We start from the raw sequence: 18,864 nt of genomic DNA, 5'->3' as shown, positions 1-18,864 counted from the left end.
CCCCCGCTTCGCCGTGCCGCTCCGTGCCGCCCTCGTAGCCCCGCCCCTCTCGCCGTGCGTCACCGAACAGCGTAAGCGCCGATTGGGCGCCGCGACGCGCCGCCGAGAGGCCGCGCTGTTGAGGGGGGGGGATGTTGGAGGCGCCGTTGGCACGCGGATATGCAAATGATCCCCTCCTCCTTCAGGGCGGCGCTCTCGTTGGTGGAGAGCGGCCGCGACCGCACGGCCGGGAGGGTTGGCGAGTCGGGGGGGTCGGGCTCGGCTCAGTCAGCCTTCGCCCCCCGCAGGGGCGCCGCTCTGCGCGGGTCCCGCCCCGTCCGTCCCCGGGGCCGAGGGATGCTGGAGCTGCCGAGATCTCTGGCCGAAGCCGTAGGCCTCGGGAGGCGACGCGGGGGCTTCCTTCGCGTTTGTTTCCGTCCTAGGGGCGGGGCGCGGGCTTCCAGCTGACGGCGAGGGAGTCGGGCCCAGAGGAGCCCCGTGTGGTGCCGCGGGTCTCCCCGCGCTCCCCCATGGCCGCGGACCCCCGGGTGCTGGCCCTGGCCGCGCGGGTCGCTGAGGGCAGCGAGCGAGACGTGCCGGGGCTGCTGCTGAAGTTAAAGGGTAATCTGTTCCGCTCGCACAGTAAAAGGAGACGAGCGGCGAGGCGTGGGCCGCCTCCTTAGGTTCAGGAGGTCGGTTGGAACGGCGGTGGCAGGGCTGGCAGGGCTGAGGAGGTGATAACGCGGCTGTTCTGACAGCGTTCAGCCTGTGGAGGTGAAGGGAAGAAGCGGGAAGAGGCAGCTCCCCACCGGCACGCTGTACGGGCCCGCGCTGATCCGGGCCGCGTTGCTCCCCCCCTCGTTTCTCCCTCATCCAGCCAGGCTGTGGCTGCCAGTAGATCTGTAAGCCCGGAGCTCAGGCACAGCTCGGTGAGGCTCCCCTGCCTGGCCTTCCCGCAGCGCCTTTACCACAGCCACAGCCACTCCTCGTGGGAATGGCACGAACAAGCTGGGCCCTGTTCTAAATCGGGATGTAATTATAAGGGAGCCTAAGTCTGGCAGTGCCTGTGGCTTTCTCTGGCCTAGGACATTCCTACAAGTGGGCTACGTCCCGCATAGCATTTTACATCTGAGTGTACGGTGAGAAAATGGAAAGGTAGATTCAACTATCCTCCCAAGCATCGTCCAGCAAGCAGATTGTAGCTGCGAGCGTGGAAAGTGCTGAGAAAATATTTGGTTGCTCTTAGGATTTTTAGAATTGCCTTGAGCTCTACGTATATGTATTCCTCTTACATTTGGAGAACGAACAAACGGCAACAAAAAAGTACTTTCCAAATTGAACAGCAGAACCTTATGCTTCCCTTTGCTTCCCTTCTTCCTATGCTTCCCCTCTCTCCTGCTTTCTTCCCACAGAAATTTTAAGCAGTGCTTCCTTGCAGCATCAGGAGTCCAAGAAAATTAAACAAGACATATACTTTTATGATCTGATTCACTACTGCATGCTGGTCCTTAGACAAGATTGCTCTCGGCTGCATGGAGGCTGGGCTACTGCTGCCCAGCTTGCAGAGATAATAAGGTAAAAAAAAAAAAAAAAAAGTGCTAAGAAGTTTTCGTCTTGTTTTCTTTGTGGCTTTTCATCTTGCTCTCTTTCTTTTGAAGCTGTAATACGTTGGCTGCCATCCAGAACAAGGCTTGTTGTTCAGGAAAGGCCAGGGTTAAAGTGCAGGGAGCAGTCAAGAGCAGAGGGATCAGGCATAGCCTAATTGGCCCTGTTTAATTCATTCTCATTGTGTTTCATTGAACTGGGTAAACTGTTCGGTGGGAACAGCTTTTGCATTGGATTTACCTTTTTTGTGACCAGTACTTGTCTGTGTCACAGTTTTTACCAAGTAATTACTAATTCTTATTGCAGTTATTAAAAAAAAGTCTATTTAGATGTGTTTTACAAAAATTTCAGCTTGATTGACTCTCAGCTTGACTTGACTCCATTTAAATATCTATTTACATTTTGAATGTAACAGAGGACATTATTCTTACAGACTAGATAGCTTGATGTACTGATGTTGTGAGAATGGCATAATGAAGTTTAATTCCTAGCTAGTAAATAAGCCAACTTAAAACTCAAATCCCAATGATCCAATCTCAGTTTTTGATGCCAGGAAAAATAATGAGTTATAAATATTCCCCAAGTTGTACTTGATTTTGGTTTAACTAGGGAGCAAAATTCTAAGGCATGAAGCAATTAGGCAACCATCTCTTATTTATGTCATATCTGCAAAATGAATTTTTAATGCAGGGAATTTCTGTAAGAGATGCAAGATTTATCACCAGGGCTGCGTGATGTTTAAATCAACTCTTATAAGCTATTTTGATTTGTAGAGAAAAGTGAGATTTATTTTAGCTGTAAAAATGTCCTTTTGCAACTGGATTAATCTGAGCTTCATGCTTAGAATGTGCTTTCACAGGGCTTAGGTAAGCAAAGCTGTACGTGTGTGTGTTCGCAGAAAGCTAACAGAGATTAGATAAGATGTCAGGAAGCAAAATTCATAAGAAGTTAGAAAGGGATTTTTGTTGCACTCGCACTGATGTGGGATACAGACTTGAAAAATTCCCAGTTCGAAAAATTGCAGTTCCTTGTAAGTGAGTAAATAAGCTTTCAGAAATGACCAATGTGTTTGTGGTGAGTGAAGTCAGAAAACTGAGATCTGAAGAACTGATCCCGCATGTGTTCCTCAATTAGAGGAAAGCTGTAGGCAGATTCACAGAATCTTCTGTGTAAAGTAATAGCTGTTTGGTGTATTTTTTGTCGTGTGATCTGCACCACCTTCCTCATACTTTCTTTTCCCTTAGCAAGCCTCTGTTTATCTTTGCTTCTTTGCTTCTTTTCCTTATGACCATCAGAGCCTGTCCCTAACATATGGGACAAGTCTGAACAGAACCCATGAAAATAAAGGCAGAAGTGCCTTGGATATGTTTTAAACTGAGATGTGCTATGAGAAGTGCTATTCTACTTGGTGTCTCCAGCCTGCCAATGATTACTGTTCCTTCTGAGGCAGCTATCTTGGAGCTAGTCACAGCAGTTAACTGTTGTTCAATGTTGGATTGTCCCATTCCAGTGAAGCATTTCTTCTCTGATGACATGACATTCATTCAAAACTGTTCAAACAGGCCCTTGACAATTCAGGTTGATTTTTTTCCCCCCCATTTCAGTCATTGTTGTGTAGGATTGGAGGTGAAAGAAGATCCTGAGGAATTTTACAAGAAATTTCTTCCTTCAGCTGTAGACAACCTGCTGTTCTTGGGAAGACGCCTGCAAGCGCGATTTATCCGAGCAGTCAAGGTATTTAAATTTCATAATCAAAAGAGCAGAGAATCTCTGTAACCTCTCTGAACCTATTATTGCATAAGTAGGATATTATTTCAGATATGATGTAGTATAAAAAATTATTTTCCAGAAATTAAAATAAATTTTCTTTGCATTGCTTTGAAACTAAAATCTGTTATCGTGGAGCATCCAGTCCATTACAGGGGCCCAAACAAATTTGTTACCATAGATGTAGAATTTGGGTTACTACTTTTCAGAAATTTTAGGGGAGTTAACAGAGGATGTCATTATATATAAGACAGAAGAATTAGAGCAGTAAGATAGGGAAAAAAAAAAAAAAAAAAGCCTTAAAAAACAGCATCCCAGCCATAGCAGTGTCTTTTTAACTTGGTGTGTGATTAGTTCAGACTTTGTAACTGCTTTATTCTCAGTGCTTCGTTCAGCTTTACAATAAAAGAAAGCGTGGTTTAGGAAGACTTAAGACTTTAGGTCAGATAGGTCAAAGTTTGTTTTGCCATAGAACTTCTAAAGTGAAAATGGCAAAAAAATTCCCCAAATGCCTGCTGCTTCTGAGCCAGCATGTAGGGAACCCTAAAGGCAGGCTTTGTGTTTTAGCAGATGAGAACACTTTCTTACATTGCTCTCCTTTGCAGAAGGGTTTTGTCCAGTTATGCTTTTGAAGCATTCTGAGTGCCAGAACCAACAAAAAAGATTAATAATGATAATTTAAATAACCAACCCAGTGGATTCTGATAGTTTCATTTATTATTCCTGTTTCTCCTTTGTATCCCATTTCTTGTCTCGCTAACTTCTTGAACTTAGGCAAAGTTTTCCTACAGTGTCTTGTTCTGGACAGTACATACGTAATCACTTCTCAGAAAGTATCAGTAGAGTGACGTATTTGTTGTTTGTTCAATACTTTAGAAATGCATTTAGTGCTGAGGAAGCTTCCTGAATGACATCCCAGGAGACTCCAGTCTTATCTGCAATATGCAATTTCCCCTACTCTTTCTTATTATGTCTCAGCCTGCATGCTACTTGAGTCATGCTTGTGGGCAAAGATTACTTCTGAATTCAAATGCAGTCTGTATTATAGTTAGTATGTTGGCTTTCAAATCTTGTGGTCTCAGAGGTGTCCGGGCACCCAAATTTGATGCTTGCTCACTGGAACTTCAAAAATCCCTCTTTGCTGGTATTATTCTGCCCTCACTCACCTTCTGTCCTACACTTCGAAGTAAAGGGAAGTACTAAAATAGCTTTCAGAAACTGATGCCTTGCCAAACACACCAAAGATAGTATTGTGCCTTAACTTCTTCCTGCTATTTTGTATCTCTTGTTCAGTCAGTACCAAATACATAGTTAAACCACGACTAATGGCTGGGACTTAATGCACACATCTAGGAAGTGACTTCCCAGAGTTTCACTGGTGGAGGCTCAATAATGTGGGAGATATCAGGCTAAGAGCTTTATAATAACATTTGTCACCAAACCGCTTTGCTGTCCACTCTCTGAGAATTTTGATTTCCAGTGGCTGTGGATTGCACCTGAAATACAAACTCCAAATTGTGTGTGTGCTCCCATTAAAACTTAGCTTCTTCCTGGCTATTGTGTCCAGTGCAGTGTTGTCACAAGCAAGTGTGTCTATATTTTGTTTGGGTAAACTGATTGAACTTCAGCTCCAACAGTGGTTTGGTATTTGCTGCCAGACCTCCAACTAGGAGTGCTTCTGAAGCCTCACCGTGACAGTTCACAGCAACCTTGTGGATTGTTAACTGTATCTTTGGCTGCTTTGTGCTCATTGTTTCTGTGCTGTAATCTTAAATAAAGTACCTAAACAAAGTATTTACTACTTTGTGAATCAAATCTGTGATTCATTTGTATTAACCTGTCATTTATCTTCTTAGCCCTCCCATACTAACATATACTTCTAAGAATTCAACAAGCCTTTTCTCTCCCTGTTACAAAGGTCTCAGGATTGGATGCTTTATTCAGTGTGTTTAGACTTTGTTGATTGATCTCTGGCCTTTTTTTTTTTTGGTGTGCCTGGTTCCTGTGGTTTGACCAACCTCATTTGTGCAGCTGGTAGAGCTGGTTTCCAAGTAGCTGAAGTATACAAGACTTCCTGCCATATCGTGATGTAGTGGGAAGATACATACACATGGGTTTTTTTTACTTCTCTTTTGTTTAGGATGAAGAAAAACAAGATTTTTTACGTTATTTCCAAACAGTAACCGATGCCATCTGCTGGCTGTTTGGTGGACATATTCAACTAACAGAGTGTGGTAAGGGAAAATTAATTTGTAAAATACTTGGGTATTTGTTCAGATGAAATAGAGCTATCACGAGACAGTCGTGAGCCAATCCCCACCTAGTTTTCTAATTTGTGGTAGATCTTAAGGCAGTCTATTAAAGTATTCCTTTCAACAGAAACAGCATTATTGAGGTTGTAAAAGATCCACTAAAGGAGAATATTGGAATTGTATTTCTAGTCTTTTAGAAACAAACAGTAAAAGTGTTTTTCTGAAATTTCCCTTGGTAATCTTGTACCTTTAAAAGAGCAGATATTTTTTTAGTGAAAAAGTACTTCAGGGCTACTCACTTGTCTTTGATTAATATATGCAGAAATTTGACTGAAGTGCATTCCAAGACCTAAAATGGGGGATGAACTGAAAATGGGTTATTCAATTAGTTACCATGCTATCTATGCTATCTTTCATGCTACTTTTTGCCAAGTATCTAACAAACTTTACTAGCACTTTTGACCAAAATAAAGTTTCAATTAAACCAGTGTTGAGCACATGGATATTCAGTTCATAATGAAAAGCAGCATTTGGTTTTGTCTCTAACAGAAAGCAATAAATTAAAGGTAATAAAATGCATAACTAAAAACATAAATGGACAGAAAAATTTCTACATATATAGACTGGAACTGGAATAAAAAGAAAAGATGGTGCTTCAGTGACATCAGTGGACTTGCATTAAATGAAGCTGGTTTAACCAACTGTTAAGGTTGAAGTGCTTATCTTCTCTGGATATTGTTGTCCCAGAGATGAAATTCCACTGAAACTGGTGCTAGTATAATATAAGAGGTTTTAAAGCTTTTGTTATATCTCGGTGCCAGTGCCTAAAGGATATCCAACGGCAGAAAAACAGAGCCCAGCATGGTTTTTTTTCCCTTTTGTGTTGAAATAGTTTACTTATTCCAGTAAGCTTCATGTAAAAATTATAAAAGATGATGTTTGTTCCAGAAAGTGTCTGTTTTTACTTGCTGTGGCTTATGTTTCATGATTAAGCTAATTTGTTTTGTAGTATTTTAAAGCCTGGGATTCTGACTGTGTGATTTCTTGTCTGTTTGTTTTTCTTGCAGTGCTGCAAAATGATCACTTCCTGAAGTTGCTAATATCAGACAGTGTTGAAACAGCAGTTACAATGATGTCTGTTTTACACAGTATTTTGGGGGTCAATAGGTTAGTTGTTCTTATCTCACTGATTTTCCTGAGTCTTAAATTTCAAATTCAGTTCATTACTGCTTTGTAAAATAGAACTTTTCATATATGAGAGCTGTGATGTGTTTTTTTTTTTCCTAGTCTTTGCTGTAGAAATAGAAATATTCAATATTTTGTTTATCCTGTTGTTAAAATGAGGGAATGGGAATGGGTTGAAATAGCAGTACTGCCTCTGCCACTGAGTCAGCAGCAGTGAGGAATGAGTTAGCAATACTTGTTTTCTCAGTTTAACTGGAATAAACGTGGGAGTATCGACTCATTGCAGAAAAAGAAGCAGCGTAAAACAAAAATGACTCTTCAGTTCCATTTCCTTACACCCTGGATCAGATTGCTGGTCCAGTTAGTTGAGTATGTTGGCTGTTGTCTTGCTGAATACCTGAGGACATCTATAATAAGAATTCACTATTAAAAACCTGATAGCTTGTAACTAACTCTTCATTTCTCCTCCCCTCCCCCTTTTTTTATATATAAAGTTCTGTCTTGCTTCGAGTTGATGAAGAGATCCTGCATTCCGTATTGGATGAACTTGTTTATAAGCTTTCATCTTCCACCAACCCTGTCATAGGAAACTCTGCTACAAAATTGCTATTGCTGATGGCAAAATTTTGCAAGCAGCTCCTGAAGTTACTGGCAACTCGCTACAAAGGTTTGTGATTGTGTGCAATCCATCACTTGGCCTCCTTGCATCCGCCATAAAAATACAAAGGTGGAGCTTAACCAGAGCCATCTTGGTTCAGTAACGAGTACCTTACAGTGCTCTACTGATAAGACATTGGAAATACATTGCTGATTTAACTGCCAGTTACATAGGTGCCATAATCCCTTGCCCATACAAAACTATAATATTTAATAATAATGCTTTCAGCACCAGATATTCAGAGATAATATGTAAACTCAAAGATGGTTGACCTCGTTCAGCTTCAATCTACTCTTCTTTGCACGTAGAGTCAGATTTCATTTTTTTTATTTGAAAATTGTTTGAAATCGTGAAAAGAAAAAATTGCCTTTGCAGTATTGCATGGTTCTTCTCTCTTTCATAGGATTAAATGTGCTTTTAAGTAAACAGTGGACTGGCAAAGGATTTGACAGGGATCTCAGTCAACTTCTGGACTTGCTATACTTGGAACAATCCAATGGAAAAGAGGAAGTGCAGGTGCTGAATTTTAATGAGACTTTCTAATATGAATTTGTAGTTACTTGTGATTTATATACACAAGTTGAATTTACTATATTACTTTGTCTGAGTTTTTCAAAGCCTGTGCTGTTTTTTTCACTGTATCAGTGGATTTTTTTTTAATTTCCAATTCACTCTATTTTTTTTTTCTCTTTCATTGTTAAGATCTCAAGGAATTCCAGTTATTGAGGAATGGAAATTGAGAATGGCTTGAGAAACTGACTTTGCATAGTCACAATGCAGTGTGAAGTTTTATACAATCATAGGAAAAAAGATAATTTTTGTTAACTGTAAAACAAAAATAATTGTATCTGCTTGTTTTGCATCAGTGTTATAAGTGTAGATTTCTGAATTCTTGGGAGCATTAAGAGTTGTGTAGTGAAAGCGTTCAGTGAGAACATTGTCTGGGCTGTGCTTCCAATAAAAAGAGCAAATGTGTGTTTTATGAGGTTAACAAAATCTATGCAGGGTTTTCAGAGAGAGTAGTTCAAAGGAAATCAGAGTTGTGTTTGCACAGTCCTGCTTTCACTTAAACACAGCAGGGTGTTTTGGGTGTTTTGCTCTCTCTGGAAAAAACACCATTTGAGAATATAATTTTTTTTTAATCGTATTTGTTGCATTTGCTGATCACAGTGGAAATGTAAATATTCCCTGCAGTTAGTTCTCCAGACTTGTCTTTCCATTCTCTCTAGTGCAGATATTTTGACTGAGTTGACACTTGAAATATCAAGTGTTTCAGATACTTTCAATTTTAAAATTTCTAATATCAGTTCTGTGGCTAATATGTATCTGTGCTGTAGATTCATTTGTTTACCAAAGAGAGCATTGATCCAGATGATCAGGTTAACTGCCTTTGGAGTAAATACAAGTTTTGTGATAATCATTGTTTAAGACCTTAGCTGCCCCCCACTGTTATAAACACTGTGCATTTCAGAGCACTGGAAAACTGATAAGGTTTGACCAAATGCTGAGATCGTTCCAAATATGCAAACAGTAATAACGTGTTTATATATGCAAAGCAAATATTCTGCTAGCTTTTTTATACATTTCAGAGACAGCACCAGGCAGCTTGTGTAATTCAGGCAACGTGGAAAGGATTTCAGACAAGAAAAAGACTGAAAAAACTGCCCCAAGCAGTGACAGCTTTGCAGAGAAGCTTCAGGTAAACAGCATCGCTTTGTAAAAAGTGCTAGAAAATCATGTGATAGGACTTGTTTGTGTTTAGTTTGGTGTTTCTCTCATCACAGAATCTCAAGAAAAATTTAGGTCATATCAAGCAATTCCCTCCTAAATGCAAGGCCAACCTTAAAACAAGATATCTGGCTGCTCAGGGCTGTATGCAGTTGTGGAGGTCTCCAAGGATGCAGACCCACCATCTCACTCAGACCTGTCTTGGTGCTGCATGATTCATGTTCCATTAGAATTCTTCCATTAGATTTAGCAGGAATGTTCCTTGTTGCAGCTCTTTTCCACTAACTCTTGTCCCTTTTCAGTGCACCTGTAAGAATATGGCTCTATCTTCTCTACAAATAGCAGAAGATAGAGATTAGATTCCCTGAACTTATACTATATGCTCTGTACCACTATCTCTCCAGTCAGTCAATGTCTGTCTTCTGCTGAGTAACACAGTAAAGTATGGGCATATTGCAGGTGTGCCCTCCAGAGTGCTTGAGTAAAGCTGTTTAAATAATTTTCTGTGACCTGATGTCTCTGCTTTTGCAAATGCAGCACACTATGCAGCTACTGTTTGTTACTGCAAGGGCACATGCTGGCTTGTGTTCAGTTTGTAAGCCACCACAATCCCCAGGTTCTTTTCAGTGTCCAGGTAATCAGGGCCCAACCTGTATGATTCATGAGGTTATTTAGTCCCAAGTGTAGGACTTCCCATTTGAATTTAATGTGGTTTCTACTGACCCATTTTCTGTGTCTGTGGTGTTTCCTTTGAGTGCCAGCCCTGCCCTGTAGTGCATGGGAGACTGATGATAGCCTTGCTGAAGTCCAGGTAAATGACACCCAGTGCTCTCTCTCCTCATCCACACAGCCAGTCATCACAGAAGGCCATCAGGCTGGTCACACGTGATTTGTCTGTGATAAATCTTCGATGGCTGTTCCCATTTGCTTCCTGTCCTTCCTGTGCTTGGAAATGTGTAGCTTTCCCAAGGATTTGTTCCCATGTCCCAGGGAATTTTCCTGGGTTGACCCAGAGGTCCTCCGTCTGAAAGATGCCTTTTTCCTGTCAGCTGTATTTTCTCAAACATAGAAGTAATGTAATGCCAATATGAGCTATTTCACTGCAGATTCTTTTAGCAAAAACATCCAAACAATGTGCTTTTCTAGCAGTACCAAATTGCTATTTCTGGTGCCAAAAGCTCCAACTGTCCCTTTCCCAGCTGCCAAAATTCTTTTCCATGAAAAAAAGCCCTTAGTTCTTTGATGCCTCTGTGTAAAAATGTATAGCACATGGAAAACTGAAAGTGTGGAACTCTAGCATTGGATTGCACTAAACAGCATTAGAGGATGATGTACTGGTGGCAGAACAGTTAACTGCTTCACAGTTAACTCTTTAAAAATTCCACCATAAAGTACATGTGTCCTGAAGTCCTGATAGGATCAGGTGTAGCAGGATAAAGCAGAAAGGAGAGGGTGGCCAGGCTGGAGGCAATGAGCCAGCTGCTTAACTGTCTTGTGTCATCTTCTCAGTATTGCAAGCATTAGCACATGCATCTTAAACAAGCAGTTCTTGAATCATTTAAGTTGACTTTTAAATGTGTTTTTCTAACACTGAGAAGAATAAAAATGTATTAATATTTTTAGTCATACGGTCATGGCCCGGTCAGTCCTGGTGTACTAAGTACAATACAGTGACTGTACAGCTCTAGTGGCTTTTTTTTTCTGTCTAGGTCAAAACTGCATTTAGAGTTATGCCAAAAAATCAAAATAAGCTTTGGAATATTGTGAGCATTATTTTAGAAAAGCTTTCAAGTGGCCATTTGAATTTTTAACAGCCGGGGCTTGGTTATATTCGTGGATTTATTTTAGAAGAAGCATGGTTCCATACTGCTAAGGCTGAAACTCTAAATCTGGCTCACCTGCAGCTGCAGTGAAAGATCTTCAACTCTACAAGTTACAGGCTTCTGAAACTCTGTAGTTTCACAAATGTCTCCTCAGTGATATAAAAGTTTGCAGTCTTTCCATGAAGTTAGTTCAGTTTTATGTAACTAATTGTAGAACTGTTAAAATGGCAGTAATTTGTATTAATCAGGTATCACATGTGTGTGTGAATGTAGATGTACATGTAGGCGATCAGAGGGAGGTTAATCCGTGCTGTGAGCTGCTGAAGAAGGCCTGGCTCTTTGTGTGTGTCGTCCTCCTGTTCTGACGTATTTCCCTGTTAGTGCGGTTTTGTACAAACAAACGTGGCTTATTACTGGGAGAAATGGAGAGTGAAGAAGGATGTATAGTTTTACAGACTACTTAAGAAGTAAACACTTACAAACTTGGCTAGTACTACTGTCAGCTTCACAGATGCATATCTGAGAAGTTCATAAAACATTCTTGTTGTTTTCCACTTAGTGGAGCTCATAAAAATTTCTAGGGAAAAGTGTTGATAGTTTTATTAGGGAAATGTCATCAAAAGTCTTGTTTCACCCTGTGACATCATTCAGCGTAGAAGTATAGTTTGTGCCTTCTTGGATTAAAAATGCAAAAGTTAAGAGTTCTCATTTACAGAAACGTGTGGGCTGAAAACCTTGAGCCCATTCTGATGTTATTGTATACATCCTGATTTGTGTCTGTAGGTGGATGTGTGGGCACACTTAGAGTCTGCATTACTGTCGTAAGAGGATTATGGTCTCTTAGACCATGGTGTTTATCAGTTGGAGCCAGATCTTTAAATCCAGATCATAATACCTCCATCCTATCTTTCCCCACAAAGTTACAGAGACTGGGGAGAAACTATAGTTGGTGGAAAAATTACCATTAATTTTATAATAGCAATGAGGAAGCACGCTGTTATTTCAATGGTACTGTGAGTCTAAAGGTATGTGACATATAGTGATACCAAAATTGCTGGGCACTGGTACTAGCCTGCTGCTTTTTTCTCCCCTCCTCCTCACCCTTTATGCTAATACTCTATTTGTGCCCTTTTCCCCGCATCTCTTTCACTGTCCCTAGTAAAGTGCCAGAGGAGAGCAGAACTCCCAGCTGTGGGTCCAGCAGAGGTACTCAGGCCCTAAGCAGGCTAGTGATCTCACTGCAATGGGGAAGGGAGTTGCATCATTACCTCAACATGGGTGGAACTCTTAATCTTGAGTGTTGAACTGCTAATGAGGTTGTCAGGTCCACTGGGACAAGAGAGGGGAGAGAGGGAGAGCCCTAGATCACAGCTCCTCCAGCCTCACTGAGACCATGTCCAAGTGGTCTCAGTAATTATTGGTATAGATATGTGAGTGTATTTAGCATTAATATATTAGTCTATATTATTAGCTTAAACACATAGGAGCCAGTCACAGAGTTTTTGCTTGTCTGATTTGTGAAACATTTACTGGGGCATTTCCAATGCCAAGCACAGCGGGGCAACATCCTAACATCAAATTGCAACAACCAGTGCAGATGAAGAATTTGCAAGAAGATTCTTTCTTAATGTTCTGTTAACAAAATCGATGGAGAAAATGTGTCAGTGTGTATTTCCTGGAGAAAAAGTCCTTCAAGATTTAAAAAATGAACCTTAACAACCAACATTCTGATCTCCTTTAGCAGCCTGTATGAAAGAATAGTACATAGAATGGAAAGCAGGTGCCATGCATACTGATGGATGCACTGGAAAAGATATATACCGTATCAGTTGCCTAGTGTTGCTTTACCTTTTCCACAGATGATGGAAGCAAAACAGTTTAATTCACTCTAGTTGTGAATGTCTCATGTGCATTACTCTCTTTAGTGTGCTTAGAACTATAACCTAAGTAAAAATATATTTTTTTATTTGATAACAAATTGAATTTCTGGCTCACATTTTTTCCTGTTCACAGGTAGTGTGGTAATTTGTTAGTTTGCAGGTGACATCTTGTTGCTTGGTGTAGTCCTGCAGCCAGCAGCTGGCTTGGCAGCAGCAGGGTCATTCAATATAGACAGAGATTCTTTTAAGAAATGTACAACTTAAGTTAATTGTTAATGTATTTGTGTATTGTAGAGCTAAACGAGAACAGGAGCTTCAGCTTTTGGAAAAACAAAAGGAAGATGAGGCCCTAAAACTGCAAATGCAACTCCAGAGAGGGAGGGCCATGAGACTCTTCCATGAAAGACAGCTGGCCTTACTGGAAATAATCCATCCCAGTATGTGTTACATTGAAGTGTTTCAGAAGATTAAACTGTCTGGGTCTCTTTAAGAACATTTTCCTCAAATGTATTTCCTAATCTTGCATGTCTGTTTGCACTGTAGTCTTACCATCTCTTTTCCTGACCTGATTACCTGACCAAGAATGTGCTAGTTCTTCAAGGGCTCAGTAACTACTGACTGAGATGATGACTGAGAAATGCTGCCTTCAGAATGGTATAGGAGAAAAGGAGGCCCTCTCTACATAAAGCTCCGTGGCACCTACAGGCCTTCTCTGAGAAATGGCCTGCAGCTAGTGGGCTTTTGAGGAAGGGTATTTCACTGGTAGTACCCCAGCTTTTTTATATCATTTAGTTTTTAAGGATTAAAAGTGTAAATTGTTGGTAGATCTCAACCCATGATCTTATAACTGGATTTTTCTCACATTGGTAGGTCAGATAAATAAGCACATGCAGGAAATGGAGGTGAAATCTGCATTAACTATCCAGAGATTTTGGCGAGGGTATAGAGCAAGAAAAAATTTTCATCAACAGAAACAGTCTCTTAAGGAGTATAAAGCAGCTGTCATCATTCAGAGAGCAGTAAGTGTATAAACTTTGTTCTAAAATTAGATAGGACTGAGTGCAGTATTTTGATGCCTTCCATCCAAAGATTTGTTCACTTTTCTTAATGTTGGTATAGCTATAAGTTATTCAAAAACCATGCAGAGGGTGATAATCTATAGCTACAGGTTGGCTAGAGAGGTTGAACCTTGCATGAGATAGGAAGTGTGATACAATCTTCTATCTCAAATATGAGCTACCATTTTGAAACCAAAGGCTGGAACTTCACTACGCCAGTGTTCTAACATTGAGTATTCATGCTGACCATTTTATGTTGCCTTTTTGGTATAGCTAAAGTTATGTTTTAAGGAGTGCAGTGCTAAGACGTTTTTCTGTCACTGATTTATTGCAAAGTGAGACAAACTCCCTGTCTATGATTTTCATATTCTCATGTGTTTTTTTCAAAGGCTTGTAAGTTCTTGGAAAAACGAAGAAGAAAGAAAACTCTTTCTTCCTGGAAAGATCCCAAAGGGCTGACTGATGAGCAGAGAGTAGCTTTACAGCAGAAGGTGGATGACTACATCAAATTGCATCCGGTCTGTTTCAGTCATTTCATAATTCTCATTAATGATGCAACATAAAGTACTGTAGGGATGAGGTATATTCATAAATTTCGATCAAGATAATCCATGTGAGGTATGGCTATATTAACTCTGCTTGTTTGAGAGCAAGATGCTTAAATGTTGGGGATTTAAACTATTAATTGAATAAAAAAGGTCAAAACAAACTGTAATTGGAGAATTACATATACTTGGTAAATAGGTTTGGAGAGAGCTCCAGAGGAAGCAAAATGATTAAGTTAACAATTAAGAACAGCATTTGTATTCCTTGTGTGGACATTAATCTGCCCCCAGCGGATTAATGGATCTTCATGGTAACAAACTTTTATTTTCCTCCAGGCTTCCCAAATGTCAGAAGAAATGAGTAAAGAATTACATATGCAGGCCCAGGAAAAGCTGGCACAGTTCCTGCTGAGAAGCAGGCTGGATCAGAGAGCAGCACAGCGGAGAGAGACGTTACTGGCTCAGGTCAACACTGATGTGGAGCTGCTAATGAGTACGTGACTGCTCTGGTCATAGTTTTAATTAGCATTTGGATTAAACTAATTTAGAAAGAAAATTAAAGGGAACAGTCTTATTTAAAAACTGAAATAGCTTTCTTCCTTTGCCATACAACTTATATCTAGATTTTGAGGCCTTGTTAGAAATTATCCAGATATTGCTGTAAATATATCTCCTTTTCTAGGAGCTGCTTATTTTTCTGCTCGAAGTCTTTCTGATGTACTCACAACAAAAGCAATGGTCCTTGTAAAAGACATAAATGTTTTTAAGGGCATCTTACACAACCTCTTTCTCTAATGTTTTTTTTATTCTGTTTTCTTGTTTTCTTCATATGAAGAGGAAAATCTTTGAGCTGTAAATTTTGAGGCATGTCTTAGTCTGGCCTAGCTTTATTTGAAACAGAATTCACTGCTGTGCTATCTAAATTTCACATAGCTTGGATTGAAAACGAGAATAGCAAACTGCAGCCAGCAGAGAGCACCCAAGCAGGACAAAATTCAGCAAGTTACTGAAATTCCATTACTTAGTCTGTCACATGATGTGCCACTGCAGCTCAATGCTGCCTGAACAGGCAGACCAACAGCTTGCTTACATTGTGCTGGGGCCCCCAGGCAGTGAATACGCAGTGCTGCTGCAGTAGAAGCACGACACTGATATCAGCCTGTGCCAGGAGTGCTGATCAGCATCAGTGACGAGGAGCTCCTCTTATGTCACAGTTTCATGAGAACTTGGTTTGATGGATACCACCACCATCACTGAATGATGTAGTCCTGCTTTCCCTCCTTCTATCTTTCCCCGTTCTGTATTTATTTTTTGAGATAGCGTTAATTTGGATTACTTCTCCAATGTGGTTTATCACATAGCAATAAAATTGTAATGTCAGCAAGGGGAAATGAGTCACCTAGGACATTAGGAGGTGAAAGAGTAGTGATCTTTATTGTTTTGTTTAAAATACTCATAAAACTGCAGCATAAGAAACAAAATACAGAAACCTGATTCTCCTTGTTCTTACAGATGCTCCGCAGTTGGCAGAGACCACAGAAAAAGATCTTGCTGTTTTCATGAGTCGATCAGTCCCTGTAGCTACCAAGGCCAAAGAGTCCCACAATGCTATGCTGAAATACGCTCGCTGGCCATGGTGGAAGAAGCTTGGAGATGAGTTTGAGGAGGATGATGTCATTCCTGATGACATCTTGAATGCAGAACTTGGAAGTCTGTTTATTGGTGGAAGGAAATCCTTATAGCTATTGGTGGAAGCTCATCCATTTACAGCCAGAAAATCTGTTACTCATTTAGCCAGGCTCATACCGTGCACTATGCACTACTTGTACGTGTTTTTAAGGAAGCAAAATACTTGAATTCTAAGACAAAGCACTGAAAAAGAACAAGGTTTTATTTTATTTACCTTGTTAAGAATCTTTCTGTGCATCAGCAGTAAAGTATTGACTGTGCTAATACCAAAAGGATTTAGGTACTGTAGTTGTAAATACAGATATTTTGTAACTTATATAACTTTGACTGTATATAACCTTTGCATTTTCACTTATTACTTGCACTCAGATGCATAAAAAATTATTCCCTTGTAAAAGCCTGGGCTAATGTGCTTTGAGATGAAGGCAGAACAAATCAAGACATGAGAACTCAGGCAAGTAGGAAACAAGCTGGGTGTTTCCAGCAGGGTAGAACAGCTAACTCTGGTCAGCACAGGCAAAGCTTGGACTGAGGAATCTCCACTTCTTGCTTAGAAACAAGTGAAAAAGCAAGAAGATGAAAGATCTTATTAGACTGTATGTGTTTTCCTTTAAAAGCATGCAGTTCCTTGCACAGCCAGTGCACTGCATTGTAACATGGTCACAGTCCAAACTGCTAAATGGGATCAATAGTGTCATTGTGGCCATCTGCACCACCACCTTCATCTTCTTAAACCATGTGGATATCATTTGATACAGAAAGGTCTCCAGCATGATCACTGTGACCTGGTCTATGGTGAAAACCTGTAGTCGAGGGCCAAAGGCCACAGCTGACAATCTGCACAGAAAGAAAGGAGAACACAAGACTGCAGTAGGTGCCTGCACTACTAATAAAGTATTTATTAGGTGAGACCCAGAAAGTCTTAAAACTGCAGAGGAAGAAAAAGCACAGTGGTGTCTGCCAATTGTATATGGGCAGCAATATTGCTTCAGTGTGTTTGCTTTCCATCTTCTCTAGAAGGTTTTAATTTTAGTGATGAATGGAAAACAAATAAATAGAAATAGTAGGCAGAAGTCCAAGGCCATTCAGACGCAGCTGATACTTTAAAATTAATAACGGGGCAGCTGCCAGGAGGAAGAGCTGTGCTCTGGGTTAATTTTTTTAGCAGGCACAGTGATTTGGAAGGCACTGAATTGGCTCTCAGCTCCTGTCTTGGAGAGTTAACTGGTGAAAAAATCCATTATTTGACAGGGCACTCGCATGTGACTGTTGAATTACGTGTTCTCCACAGCCTTGCTATTAGTTTTAGACCATGCTTATCAGAAACCAGGTGCCCTACGAGCACCAGAGTTGGAGGAGCTGGGGATGAAATCGTTCTCAGCAGCTGCCAAGCTCTAATGCTGGAAAATGCCCAGCTTCCCCAGCTGAACTGCAGCAAACCACCTGTTCCCTTGCAAATACACTGCCTCTGTCCTCCCCACATGTCATTGTATCCCCTGCTGTATAGCCACTGACCCAAAAAGGCAGAGGAGGCAGCAGCCTCTGCTGTTATGTTTATTCCTAATCACCCTCATTATAACAGCTCTTTAACACAGGGCGATGTGCACAGAGGTGCTTTGCTTAATGTATTTTATGTAAAGAGATGAGGCCCCCAGCCAGTGTTAAATACCAAGTGAATTATAGAAGGTCTCACCAAAAAGCCTTTTATTGTAATGTTAATGACCTCTGCCACTCACTGCCACTGGAGTGAGTAATGAACTTTCCCTTTGAAATATACAATTTGCTGGATAATGGCTTGCTTTTTTTTTTTTAAGTGGATGGAGGGCTGGGTGAAAGGTGCAGCCTTGCTGGAGGAATTCAAGTTGTGGGGTTATTTATTACCAGCCCAGAAGTGCAAATTCCCCTGCCCTAATAACTAAGAACACCTCTTTACATTTTGTAAAATGTAGAGATCTCAGTATCTCTATTTTACACGCCAAGTGAACTAAGGCAGCAAAGCAGTGAGGAAGTGTGGCCATGTACAAGCAACAGACCCAGGGCTGCTGGCCCCTCTGCAGTGGCCTTTCTGCCCAGGTGCTGTCCCTTCCACCACTGCTGGGCTCATAGCTGTCCAGGCTTTGCCTCGTGCTCCAACACTGCCCATCATTTGCTCCCACTGCTGTCCCAAAGGCATGCCCAGAAAGCAGGGAGCTGAGATTGTCCGGAGGCATAAATGCAGCACAGGTGGGCTGATCTAGTGGGAGTGGGGCTCAATATGGCTGTGTCTCTTTGGGCAGGCAGCATGCCTGCCTAGGTAGCCTGATAGCAAAACCTGGCTTGCAGCAGGGATGCCTTCCTTGACTGTGGGGTGACACAGGGCAGGGACAGAGGTGGAGCTGGAGCTGTGAAGGCAGCAGTGCTCAGGTCATTAAATATTGATACAGGCTAACCTGACCTGTGGGGGCGATTTAGCTGAATTGCAGTTTCTGTTGCTGTGATAAATCGGACCAATTTGTCACGTGGTTTTGTTTCTTCCTTTCCCTCAGTCAAGCTATACGGGAGCTTTACTGCAACCATTTCAGCAGCACTAAAAAATCTGGAAAACGAATCCCTCTGTTGGCTATGGATAAGGGACAGCAGCTGTTCTGCCAAAGGTGCCACCTGAAACTCATCTCCAGCACAGACACAGGCATGGGCTTGAGGCGATGCCTCTACG

At 41.2% G+C, this 18,864-nt stretch overlaps 1 protein-coding gene across 2 annotated transcripts; it reads left to right on the top strand.

Annotated features, from left to right (window-relative positions):
* The first annotated feature begins 155 nt into the window (after positions 1 to 155).
* IQCB1 (IQ motif containing B1) lies at positions 156 to 17,960 on the top strand. 2 transcript variants are annotated; one of them, XM_010713930.3, is made up of 13 exons: positions 156 to 600; positions 1,392 to 1,554; positions 3,189 to 3,318; positions 5,492 to 5,585; positions 6,671 to 6,770; positions 7,283 to 7,455; positions 7,850 to 7,962; positions 9,036 to 9,145; positions 13,172 to 13,314; positions 13,748 to 13,896; positions 14,325 to 14,453; positions 14,817 to 14,973; positions 15,993 to 17,960. In XM_010713930.3, the coding sequence occupies exons 1-13, from the start codon at positions 510 to 512 to the stop codon at positions 16,220 to 16,222; spliced, it is 1,782 nt and encodes a 593-aa protein (XP_010712232.2). In that variant the 5' UTR covers positions 156 to 509; the 3' UTR covers positions 16,223 to 17,960. The 2 variants fall into 2 exon arrangements, with proteins under 2 accessions (XP_010712232.2, XP_085083851.1); XM_085227725.1 differs by having other exon boundaries at positions 157 to 600; positions 1,418 to 1,554.
* Positions 17,961 to 18,864: the final 904 nt, after the last annotated feature.

The sequence above is a fragment of the Meleagris gallopavo genome, chromosome 7, assembly GCF_905368555.1.
Source record: "Meleagris gallopavo chromosome 7, MGAL_WU_HG_1.1, whole genome shotgun sequence".
In the NCBI taxonomy this organism is placed as follows: domain Eukaryota; kingdom Metazoa; phylum Chordata; class Aves; order Galliformes; family Phasianidae; genus Meleagris; species Meleagris gallopavo.
Note: the sequence above shows the minus strand (reverse complement) of the source record. Positions and strands in the feature narration are given on the sequence as shown.